This window comes from Leguminivora glycinivorella, chromosome 15 (genome assembly GCF_023078275.1).
Source record: "Leguminivora glycinivorella isolate SPB_JAAS2020 chromosome 15, LegGlyc_1.1, whole genome shotgun sequence".
In the NCBI taxonomy this organism is placed as follows: domain Eukaryota; kingdom Metazoa; phylum Arthropoda; class Insecta; order Lepidoptera; family Tortricidae; genus Leguminivora; species Leguminivora glycinivorella.
The window spans coordinates 21,499,067-21,512,299 of NC_062985.1; the positions used below are offsets into that span (position 1 = coordinate 21,499,067).

At 36.2% G+C, this 13,233-nt stretch overlaps 1 protein-coding gene across 1 annotated transcript in view; it reads right to left on the minus strand.

The window, feature by feature from the left end:
* The window catches only part of LOC125233801 (acetylcholine receptor subunit alpha-like 2), a 73,975-nt gene that overhangs the window by 47,935 nt on the left and 12,807 nt on the right, over nucleotides 1–13,233 (minus strand). The window contains exon 2 of the mRNA XM_048139915.1: nucleotides 1,273–1,317. Coding sequence (XP_047995872.1) covers nucleotides 1,273–1,317 — 45 coding nt within the window. The remainder of the gene's footprint in view (nucleotides 1–1,272; nucleotides 1,318–13,233) is intronic.

Here is a 13,233-nt window from a genome sequence, read left to right on the forward strand (position 1 = left end):
TTTTGATAATGACTTCGTCTTTTTCTAATAAATACTTAAGTCCCGTTACAAAAAACAGATATCAGGATTTAATATTTTAATAAGATTTTGTGTCAGTTTTGAAACCATTGAATTTATTCGCATTGACTTGGAGAGACGTAGTGTTCACGGCGTCGATTTATAATAGGCATTAAGATAGAATTACAAAAATGTTCTACGAAAATACGGTCACTAAGGAAGTTTATCTTTATCCTAACACCAAACATACCAAAATTCATTAAACTAGAGGAAGCAGAATTTACCGCTGTATGCGAGGAAAACAATTTGAACTAAAATTGCTCGGTTGCATGTCGCGAGGCAATATTTAGCTGCATTCGGGGCGTTACATTCTGGGTCTGAGTTCCTTGGATGTTTGGGATATAGTATAGTGTTGCTGCAATAATGCAAGTGCGAAGGAATGTTGTTTTAATAACTACGTTTGGAATAGTGGAAGATACTTACTAAAATCACAAAGACTACTAAAATCACAAAGACTTTTGAGCAAATTCTTCCAACAATATTTTCTCTTTCTAAATACGACATTTTAATTAAAAGTTTAATTTAACATCGGTATTATCCATGTAGTCTCGGCCATAAAAGTGTCAACATGCGTGTAACTTTTGTGGGTTCAAACCCCGGCTCGCATCGACCAGTGAATGTTAAAACATAATTATTTACGAAAAGTCCGTTTGATATTGAAAGGTTAAAATTTAATAGTACAGTCAAGTGTAAAAATATGGGTGTACACATCTTACTCAAAAATATGTCCTATAGCATCTTAGTCCGGTGTAATAAGAGCGTAGTACCATATTTATGAGACGATTATTTCGATACGTATTTTTGCACTTGACTGTACCTAATCGATTTAATAACAACTAGTGTCTTCACCAATACTTGTCTAAGTGGACCTCAGACTACCTGAGCAATAGGCTAGTTTCCTACTAATCAAATCAGCTTCTTTTTAAGAACTGTCAAAACGATTTGCTAATATTATGGAATTACTATAAAATACTGAGGAGTGACGTCACGGTCAATTCATTCGTTTATATTTTTCTCTTTGACTTATTAAATAGAAATTATGTTTAATCATAACTACTGTCCAGGTTTTTCTTCTAATTATGTGGTGCTTTATTTCGTGCACGGCATAAAATATTTTATTTGTAATATAGGAAACTACTCGTATTGCAATATGCCGTGATAACGCAAGGCAGAATGAATAAGCCTCTGAGCTAATGATTCCTCATTTATACTCACATGTTCGAGCCATACGTTGGTCGTCAAGATCTGATCTTTCAAGTTCTGAAACAAAAGAGAAAAATAATCTTATTTTTAATCAATAAGTGAAACTGAAATAAGGTTTATTGTTTGGAGTGTGTGGTCCAAGAAATTGATTCTTTTACAGACAATTTGAAAAAAAAGTACACAGTAAACTGCTAGAGAATCAATTTCTTCGAGGTCCGGGTTATTTCACTCTAAAAAATGAAGACCAACTAAGAGCAGTTTTCTCTTAGTTGACATTAAGTTAATCACTACAATTACGATCTTATACAATTCAAATAAAGCTGATTACTAAAAACAACAAGGGAATGTATGATTGAACTAATTACTTAGGTGTTTTGTTATTCCTAACCATTGTACACCTTGAATCAATTATTAACTTGTTAGGCATAACTATGTAACATAGGTTGATTCAATCCTTAGTTGAACTTACTAAGGTAATTTAGTTAGCATAATTATTTTTCATGGAATTATTGAACAAGATCTTAATCGATTCAGTTACGTTGCAAAAGTAAGAGCAATCAAAATTACCTTATTTGATTTGTCTAAGATCTTATCAGGCTCGTATGGAATCAAGATGCTTGACTACGACTATCAAAATATTGATAGGAGTAACCAATTTTTTTTTAGAGTGTTGCTGCTAAAGTAATCGCAACTATTATTTCCAAATACGATTGAACAGAAAGCTCTCTAGGAACTTTAGTCACGATGTAGCTTCAGGCTTTTATTTCTAAACGGAAAATATTAGAACTATGATAGCCGTATTCTTTTTGGTAACCATATTTCGAATAGACGGTTACAATAGTTATAACCACAATACAAAATTTAAATTTTGAAAAACCCCACTCAGATATGGCTAATCAGAATCACACTCTCGACTAATTTAGATTTCGAACAAAAAAAAATATAAATCGGCTCATCCGTTCGAAAGTTACGATGCTACAGACAGACACGTCAAATTTATAACACCCCACTATATATAAATTATAAATTTAAATAGATCATACACGAAAAAAAAAACGACAAGGCCCACTGGCGGCCGAGCCGGGAATCGAACCCGGGTCTTCAGCTTACGCGGCTAAAAACCCGCGCGAAGACCCGGGTTCGATTCCCGGCTCGAATCGAAAAATATTCAAAAAATAATTTGATTTCTTCCCTAGTTATAACACCCCGTTGTTTTTGCGTCGAGGGTGAAAAGTGTTCCATTTAGAAAATATCTTTAAAAAACGAGTTTAACCGACCGAACGCAAATACACCGATTAATAGTATTTTATGCAACTGGTGGTTAAAAGAGGTCAAAAAAGGTGAGTGGCGTGGGTAACAATTTGAGGCGAAGCCGAAAATTGTTAATAAAGACGCCACGAGCATTTTTTGACTCAGTTAAACACCGTTGCATACAATACTTTTTCTACGACCAAGCACTTATTTTGAAAGAAAATTATAAATTCAACAAATACCTACTTTCAGTCATCTTAGTTATCTAGGTGGACCGTCTACCATTTTGAATATGCAGTTTGAGTGCAAACATGAAAATAAAACTGTCTATGGTATGGTTCTTTGAAGCCTGGCCACTAAGACGAATCGAGCCGAGTTGAATCGAGTTCTATACATTTGAATGCGATTCGACGCGTCGCCAATGAACGCAGCAGAAAACGAAGGAGTCTCGACTCTGCGAATTGGTTTGTTAAGTTGGTAGCAATGTATTTACTAAACTGTAAAACAGCTATATCGTGCGACTGCTACTAAATGTTTTCAGGGTATAGACTAGATAGACTTGTCCTGACATCTTTTATGTAGGGTTTTAAAGTTCTATGCACGACCTTGTAACTCACGAATAACAGTACGGGAGTAGAAAAAATAAATAATTCACGTCCTTCACAGCACAGGAGCCACAGGCTTTCACCAAAGACGTTATGTAACTACGCATAGGCAGGTAAAGTCTAAGAAAAAAACGTACCTCAAAACCATACAGAAAAAGGTACGGTGACCTAGATGGCGATAGACCTTTGGGGGACGCTCGGCTAGATGGCGCTAATATTAATATTTGACATTTTAACACATATCAAGCTAAGAATACGGGCCAAATTGTCAAAACTGAGGTTCAAAAGTTTAAAGCTTGTGTCGAGAGATGGCAGTCTATGCACTGTGATTACACATTTTAATTTGATAGTAACTCTCTATAATACTCGATCCTCTTTGCTTTCACGAACTGTCATAAAATAAGTTGGATTCCCCTCCGGATATCGCGCCCAGCCACCGAGCGCTCAAAACCTATTGATACCCCTACCTGAACCTTCAGTAACTTCATTAAGCGGGCCCTGGGGAAAACCATTACGTTGAATGGAATGTACATTAGCAGGGACTCTATTAGAACATCAGTGATAGGATTATAAGGGCCCGGAGTACTAATAGTTGTAGGATATCTTTATTTTAGTTTATGTTCATAGTATTTTTATTCCGCATTTACAACAGATTTCTTCCTTCCTTTTTTGTTAAATACTTTATAACTATTTCTGATATATCTTCATCCTCCTAAGATTTTCCCCCTTATGAGTCGGCATAATATTGCTACTGGTGAATTTTTTCCTATACATACTAATATTATAAATGGTAAAGTGTGTGCCTGTTTGTTCGTCCGTCTTTCACGGCAAAACGGAGCGAATTGACGTGATTTTTTAAGTGGAGATAGTTTAGTTGAAGGGATGGAGAGTGACATAGGCTACTTTTTGTCTCTTTCTAACGCGAGCGAAGACGCAGCCAAAAGCTAGTACTTAAATAAAGATTCTTGTACGATTAAGATAAAAAAATCTTATAAAAATATATAAATATTCGTACGTTTCTGGTAAGCTTCAGTGGGTTTTACCAAGAAGATTGTGTCGGTGTTACTAAAGTCACAATTTCAAATGATGCTTAGAATGAGAGATGATAATGATACGCTACGAAGTGTGAAAATAGACATTTCAGCAAATCCGGCTGACCTTAACAAATTCAGGAAGTTTTAATAACAAAATTGTAAAGAAATACCAAATTCCTCGGCGGAAACAAACGACTCCTCCAATACATCACTGTTAGATCAGCGAACTAATTAAACAGGATAAACTGCACTTGTACAGCGGCCATAAATTATGCAGCCCCTTGCATTGCCATTGCGTGTTGCCGATGGGTACGCGAGCACGAGCCATTTCAGAGCTGACCAGTTTTAACAACCTTGTGCGTTGGTCAGTAGGTACCAAAGAGGATCGAGTATTATAGAGAGTTACTGTCAAAGTCATAGACTGCCATTTCTCAATACAGGCTTAAAACTTTTGAACCTCAGTTTTGACAATTTGGCCCGTATTCTTAGCTTGATATGTGTTAAAATGTCAAATATTAATATTAGCGCCATCTAGCCGAGCGTCCCCCAAAGGTGTATCGCCATCTAGGCCACCGTACCTTTTTCTCTAGGGCTTTGAGGTACGTTTTTTTCTTAGACTTTATCTGTCTATACGGAGTTACATATTTTATGTCTTTGGTAGGTACAAAAGTCAGATAAAACCTAAGAAAAAAATATTTATTAATGCGACAGACAGACAGACGGACAGAGTCGCACCATATGTGCATTATCCGATCAGACATCGGATGTCGGCAGCATTTCAAAGGCAAAAATCAAAGATGACGTCTCCAATGTATAGGATATAAGACACGGTTGACTAAATGGCGCTACCTTTGGTTGATTCTCGGCTAGATGGTGCTAACATCAATATTTGACAATTTCTTCAAATAGGCTACTAGACTCATATCTAATTTGGTACAATAAATGATTGTATTCTGTAATATTTGACATAAGAAACCAATATTTAATGATTTTGGTGATATTTTTAATTCAAAAATGTGAGTCATTTTCTTTTAATTTTGGCCACCGAAAACGCTGTCGGCCGTGTAATGACGTCATAGAATTCATGTCAAATCAATCACTGACATAATGACCTTTATGCCTCGTACTTAATGTGTCAGAAAGTGTTGTTTTCGCACTGAATGACTTCATTCACAGAAAATCTATAGATGACATGGCTGATGTTGTTTTTGCCTGATTACGTAAAAGTATTCTTTAAAAAAATTTTTTTTGCGGTTTATAAGTCATAATAAAATATAGTGATATTTTTTTCGGTTAATTGGATAGTAAGTAATAATATAAGACAAACTTTAAAAAAAGATCAAGTAGCCTATTTCAAAAGATGGAATATAAAAAAAACCTTTTATTTTGGTTTTATACTAAAGATGTCAAGCGTTTGCAATAACAGCGCCATGGGGTCGCCATTCGTTTACATTGTGACGTCCTTTTCCTGTTACATTTGTAAGAGCGGGATAAAATTAGCTTTGATATAGCCAGGGTTATCAAACTTCACTTAAGTAAAATGAAAAAGTGTAAAATTCAATCTAAGACTTTGGAAATTTTCCTTATTCATTTTTAATCAAGATTTTTCATTAAGTATAACGATTTTTTACGTCTTTCTTCTTAACGGTTAGTGGTAACCGGTTTTGTATTTAATTATGGATCGATATCTAATATCGAAATATGTTTATCGAAACATGATCGTTGAACATTTTGAAACTCAAAGGTGACACGTTCAAATTATTTTCAACTAGCTTTGTCCCGCGGCTTCGCTCGCGTTAGAAAGAGACAAAAAGTAGCCTATGTCACTCTCCATCCCTTCAACTATCTCCACCTAAAAAATCACGTCGATTCGTTGCTCCGTTTTGCCGTGAAAGACGGACAAACAAACAGACACACGCACTTTCAGATTTATAATATTAGTATAATGGATGTTTGTATAGGTCAAATAACATAACAGTTAGTGTAAAGGTATCTGACGGCACATGTAAAAATAAATAGGTACAGATGTAGTGCGAAAAGATTTGCCTTCGTATTGTTACGGAAACGTACGAACGTGTCACGCTATTTCAGTCAGTCTCAGTACAAGATGTACTGAAACTGAACTAGCATGACAAATACGACAGTTTCCGAAGAAAACCCTTTACGCACTACATCTGTACTAAACGTTTTGGTACATTCGTTCGACCATTTTTTTTAAACTCAATACGATACGATACTCGATAGTAAGATTCAAGACACTAGTTTCCTAGAGAAATTAATTGTATTAAAAACCTAAAGAATAATATAAATTAAAACAGGTCGTACAATTACGTTTTATCCCTGTGTCGAGGCAAACAGATTTTCTTTATTACAGCAAGCGATTGCCATCTTACTTAGCCCTCGTAGCCTCCATCGTAAGCCAATTTTAAATCAAGTTCTCGTAAGAGGTAACCCCCAGATACACGGGGTAGTCAAGCCCGGCCAGCCTAGCCGAATAACAGACGTTGACACTAGACGCCGATCAAAACGCAGTCTGGCTCTGTCGCGCCAATACGGAAGAGCGATAGAGACAGCTAGCTACGATAACGATATTATGGTAAGTGTTTATGCATTTGGCTATGTACCCAGTTCCGTTCCCGGGTCGATAGTTGGCCAGTCGCCAAGTGTCGTCGCATCACTATGCGTAATGTTCGTCTATTTTGGTCGTCTATTTGACAAGATCTAGTGCCCTATGAAAAATAAGCGAGTGGGAAGGTTTGAAAGGCTTCTGCAAGTTCTGTATAGCTTGTAAGTATAGCTTATAATATATGTTTGAATACAATTTGACAAATTTTGCAAAAGAACACGATTTGCACTCATAATTTTAGAACTAAACGGGACTTAGTCGCGTAAACACTTACATTTATATTTGGCCCGACGTTTCGAACATCACATTATGGTCACGGGTAGACTGGCGAGGAATTGCATCAACAATCATAATGTGATGTTCGAAACGTCGGGCCAAATATAAATGTATGTCCCGTTTGTGCATTTGGCTAGTTCACTCGCGTGATTAAGTCCCGTTTAGTACTAAAAGTATGTTTGCAAAAAAACTCAAGTTAAAAAAATCACCATTTTTACGAGTAGGTACCGAGTTATTTTTCACCACACCAACCGGTAAAGACCTTCTTGATACTTCGAAATCGAATGACAAAGTTGCGTTTTATCCACAAGAGTTTTAACTCATTTTTAACTTGATGCCTCAAGCTGGTAGAACAGAAGTTTAAACAATGATTTTGAATTCTATTTAATTATATTTTGTACAGCTAATATTTTCCTCGTTTTAAGGGTTCCGTAGTCAACTAGGAACCCGTCTGTCCGTCCGTCCGTCCGTCCGTCCGTTCGTCCGCGGATAATCTCAGTAACCATAAGCACTAGAAAGCTGAAATTTGGCACCAATATGTATATCGATCACGCCAACAAAGTGCAAAAATAAAAAATGTTTTTTTTTTTTTTATTAGGGTACCCCCCCCTATATGTAAAGTGGGGGCTGATTTTTTTTTCATTCCAACCCCAACGTGTGATATATTGTTGGATAGGTATTTAAAAATGAATAAGGGTTTACTAAGATCATTTTTTGATAATATTAATATTTTCGGAAATAATCGCTCCTAAAGGAAAAAAAGTGCGTCCCCCCCCTCTAACTTTTGAACCATACATACATACATACAATCATACATACAATCACGCCTGTATCCCATAAAGGGGTAGGCAGAGCACATGAACTACTAAGTTTCAGTGCCACTCTTGGCAAAAAGGGGTTGAAAGAAATCCAAATCTGAACTTTTGAACCATATGTTTAAAAAACCGGCCAAGTGCGAGTCGGACTCGCGCACCGAGGGTTCCGTACAAACCTGCAAGGTTTACAAAGTTCGTTCATTACGACAATCGAGTCATAACTATGGTATTTTTATTGCAAAAAAATGGGTAGTAAGGTTAAAATTATTAAAAAAAAATATATTATGTGATGTAACTAAAAATTTATGGTTTTCGTAATTTTTCCTTTATCTATGCTATAAGACGTTGCTTCGTACCAAATTTCAAGATTCTGAGTTCACGGGAAGCACCCTGTAGGTTTTGATTCCCTTGCAAGTGTCGAAAATTTGCGGCATAAACGGCTGTATCTTTTGATTGCGTTGGCTTAGAAGTTTGATTTTTTCACAGCTTCAAGGGACAGTAGACCTGAGTAATTGATATAAATTTCAGCTTCATACCTCCACGCGTTCCTGAGAAAAAGGGTCTTGACAGACGGACGGACGGACGGACAGACGGACAACAAAGTGATCCTATAAGGGTTCCGTTTTTTCCTTTTGAGGTACGGAACCCTAAAAATATGAAAAAAATCACAAAAGTAGATCTTTATAAAGACTTTTTAGGAAAATTGTTTTGAACTTGTTAGGTTCAGTAGTTTTTGAGAAAAATACGGAAAACTACGGAACCCTACACTGAGCGTGGCCCGACACGCTCTTGGCCGGTTTTTTGGCATTTTTTTTCTAACCTAAAGACCATCGAATCCACAGGTATCAATATTGGCATTTGCAAACAACACCAAGTTGTGAAACAAATAAGTCAAATAACTATATCGTGTATTTTTTAAAGACAATGTACTATTTCTTCATTTTCTGATAAACTGATAAACCTATGGTTGTGCTATTATTATACCTAGAAATATCTACACTAGCCTCCTGCATGACTTTGCTAGATGCTAATTTACATTACAGCGCGCTTTCGTGCTTAGCAAGCTTTCGCTGGGATCATTTGGCTGACGGGGAGGAGGATTCGAACGCAAAACACTTCAGGGTGCGTAGCCGAATGGCACTAACGCTCACGAAACACTCACGAAACGAAACGCTAGTAGATATCTATCCCTGTCGCTCTTGCGTATTGGCGCGACAGAGCCGGACTACGTTTCGTTTTCGTTTGGCGTCGGAGAAATGCCATTCGGCTACGGGGCCAGTGTGCGTAGCCGAATGTACAAACGCTGACGAAACGCTCACAATAATATCTCTTTCGTAGCTATCTATCTCCATCGCTCTTGCGTATCGGCGCGACAGAGTCAGACTACAGTTCTGCTGCATTTCGGTGGCGTTTCGCGTCGCAGAAATGCCATTCAGCTACGGGGCCAGGTGGTAAATAAATAACTTTTTCAGTACAGATGGTTTTTATTTTACGCACTAGTGCGAGAAGTGGTTCATTATATGCCAGGTCGAAACTTCGGAGGGCCATCTGTACTGAGAAACGTCGTACGATACACGTGCAAAAAGGAAATTCGTAACTCGTGTCGATTCGAACTTCCTTTTTTACGCACTTGTATCGTAATGTACTATTGCCACCAAAGCGAGTGAGTGTTAAGTTAGATAAAATAAGCCCACCGTATACTAGTCGAACTTTATTAAAACGAAAATCAAAATGTGGTATCTTTCTCCTAACAATGCAAGAAGTTTATTATTAAGAAGTAACTTTTGCCTGAATATCGGGAGCTTGACAAAATACTGATAACTAGCTTTTACCCGCGGCTTTGCTCACGTTAGAAAGAGACAAAAAGGAATCTATGTCACTCTCCATCTCTTCAACTATCTCCACTTAAAAAATCACGTCAATTCGTTGCTCCGTTTTGCCGTGAAAGACGGACAAACAAACGGACACACACTTTCCCATTTATAATATTAGTATGGATTATAATGGTATGACTTGAATATAATCCCGAGAAATATCGAACCTGGTCGTACCTACTCAAAATTTGAATAAAATAGAATAAATAAATAAATATTATAGGACGTTCTTACACAAATTGACCGAGTCCCACGGTAAGCTCAAGAAGGCTTGTGTTGTGGGTACTCAGACAACGATATACATAATATACAAATACTTATATACATAGAAAACATCCATGACTCAGGAACAAATTTCTGTGTTCATCACACAAATAAATGCCCAATATAATATTCCATGATTTTTTTGAGATATTCAGCGATTACTGCCGCCCATGGAGACTCGAAACCCAGAAGGGTTTGAGGTACGTTGCTGTTTAGAGAGTGTACGCGTTCATTTTTGTTTAAGTCTGATTTTTATCCCAGGCTAAAATGTCAAATTGTTACCAAATCAAGTTGAAAGAAACTCCGAATTGGCCTGTAGGTAACAAACCGTACGTTTGTTGAAATTGGAAGCATTTCGTGTGTATCCGGCCTGATTTGTGCTGGCTTTGTAGACTAGCGGTGTGGACTCTCCAATTATCGGCATTCAGCATACAAGATATTGGGAATGGACTACTAATAGACGGTATTGAAATCTATAGGTTTTCTAATTATAACAGTAGAGAGACCGAGGTGAGTTGTAACAGGGGAGAGTTGTGACTACGTCGATTTTTGGGAACTTATTAACTACTTTTTTAGTTCACGTCTCGGGATAGCAAACAAGGGCTATTGCGGACTTGCTCATACTTAATTATGTTCCCAAAAATCAGCCCTGTTACAACTCGCCTCTGTCACAATCACAACTCACCCCGGTCTCCCTACTACTAGTTAGGTTACTACATTTTACAGCAAGCTAAATAAATTTAATACAAATCAAAAGAAATCAAAAACTTATTTCCATTTCTAGTGGCGTATCTTTGAAACTTAAGTATGCTTCGGATCTTTAAATTAGATACAAGTCGAATAAAGTAAATTTTATCTTTGTCACAAAAAGAAATAATAGGCACGCAAATCGTTTTTTTTCTGCGTGACTGTTTAAAAATGCAGTGTAAAACCATGGTGCTTAGCGGTGGGGTCTAAATGACAAGCGATTTGCCACAATGGCGCTCCTCGGGACATGTACGAACAAGCTTAACGCTTGCTTGTGAATAAACGAGTTTTACAACATCTGCCACAGTGGCCAGGATGGAATACCTGTACAAAAACCACAAATGGCATGCAAAAAATATTTGTTTTTTCACTCGGCGACTAATTTATTTTAACCTTTATCTATATTATGTGGCGCAGTCGGTAAGATATGATAATTATTATGTTAATAATGACTTGGATAATTATTAATAGTGCACATTAGAATACAGAATCATTTATTTGTCCAACATAGGTGTAGATAAGTTGTTACATTACATTTCAGTTCAGTTTCACTATGTGGCGCCTTACAGCATACAATTTTGGGACCATGCATGTCAAAATATAAATTAATAATTACCTACATAATTATATTCTAAATATTCACAAATCTTTATCATCTAAGAATTCTTTTATAGAGTTGTCTTTTGAGCTAACAACAATTTTAAGGCATTTTTAAACTTGTTAAGATGTAATTATTGAACATTTTGTGGTATTTTGTTGTTTTAGTTACCTATTTTTAACCTACGTATTGATTGGGTTCTCTCTATTTTGATTGTTAATTTGGCAGAAAAGTTATTTGTCATAATCTAAAATAATACGAATATTACTTTGTCCGAAAATAAGTTCGCATAATTTTGTTTACGCCGATTGCTTTTATGAATAAAACTAATTCGCATAATTGTATTTGGCATATTTCTTAAAATCAGAATATCCACCCATACTAAATGCTGTCGGGAGAGTCGGTTTGGTTAGGTTAGAACTGCGACCTCAACAAATACAACAATTTGTCAAGAATTTCGGTTAGGTTAGGTTAGAACTGCAACATTATATAGTATATAAAAATTCTGCGTGGTGAATTTCGACTAAACCATGTTATGCAGAAATAATTTATGCATAAAAACCATTCGGCGAATAACCTTTATGCATGAAATATATTCGGACAAACAAAAAATATGCCTAGACAAATTATGCGTAACTATACTATGCCATGACAGATTATGCGAAAGGTGAATTATGCCAATATAGATTATGCCAAAAATAATTCTTGATTGTAAAATTATGCCAAAACAAGGGGAACCCTTATAAATACCGTTTTGATTGCCACTTTGTTACTGTTCCAAAACGTCTTCTACGCCGCAGTCCTACTGAGCTGTTACGTTTTTACTACCGTCATTTCTTTAAAACGTGGTCTGTGTACAGTCAGCAGCCAAATTGGCTAGCAGCGTGCGTGCGTTCACAATCACGTCACAACGAGGTGCACGATACAAAACATTGCATAGTCTGAACCATCTGAGATGATCGAATCGCCTGTGCTCTTATCTCTTAAACACATGCCAACGGGGCGCTTTTGATCATTATGAAAATTACCGGTAAGCCATTTAAACTCCAACTTAGTATCCTAACATTCCTAATGGGCCACATAAAATGAATACCAATCAGTACTTTAACTAGACGCATAAAATGACTACCAATAATAATCCAAGTCTCATAATCGTTCCTTACTGGCAGAACAGGGTCTAGCCAAGAGTACAACTGTGTAAAATGAGAAAACCGAATAATTTGAACAGCGTATTCCTGAGCATATTTCAAGACCATAATGTCATATAAACTTTAGTGGATATCGCCTAGTTTCAGAACTGTTACCATATTTAAAAAAACTACTGATTAAATATTATTTATTACTACAAAATGCTGTCTTGATGGCAATTCAATGGTGACAACAAAATCAAAAACACTACACAAAAAGTATTTAAAAAAAAAACAATTTTATATCATTTTATGTGCCAGTTTGACGGTGTTGGTTGGAAAAAAAAAAACAAAAAAATATTTAATATTGTCCTCGGTTACCGCGATAGTTACTCATGAAATAAAACTATGGAAACGGATTAAATCGCGTATAATGAATTTAAAATTCATCCCGGCGTTTCGAACTCTTTACAGTGTTCGTGGTCAACGGGTGACTGAGGAAAAATTACAATGTGCAAAAACTATCCACATACAAGAAATATTAACGAACCATGACCACAAATAATATAGATTTTTAAGGCAGGTTCAGACACTATTAATAAAGCTAGTTAATACAATATTCAAAAAAATTACCATTACTATGTTTAAAAAATAATTAACCAATTAATCTACATAACGAATCGTCGGGATGAATTTTTAAATCCATTATACGCAATTTAATCCGTTTCCATAGTTTTAAAAAACTATTTATTTAGG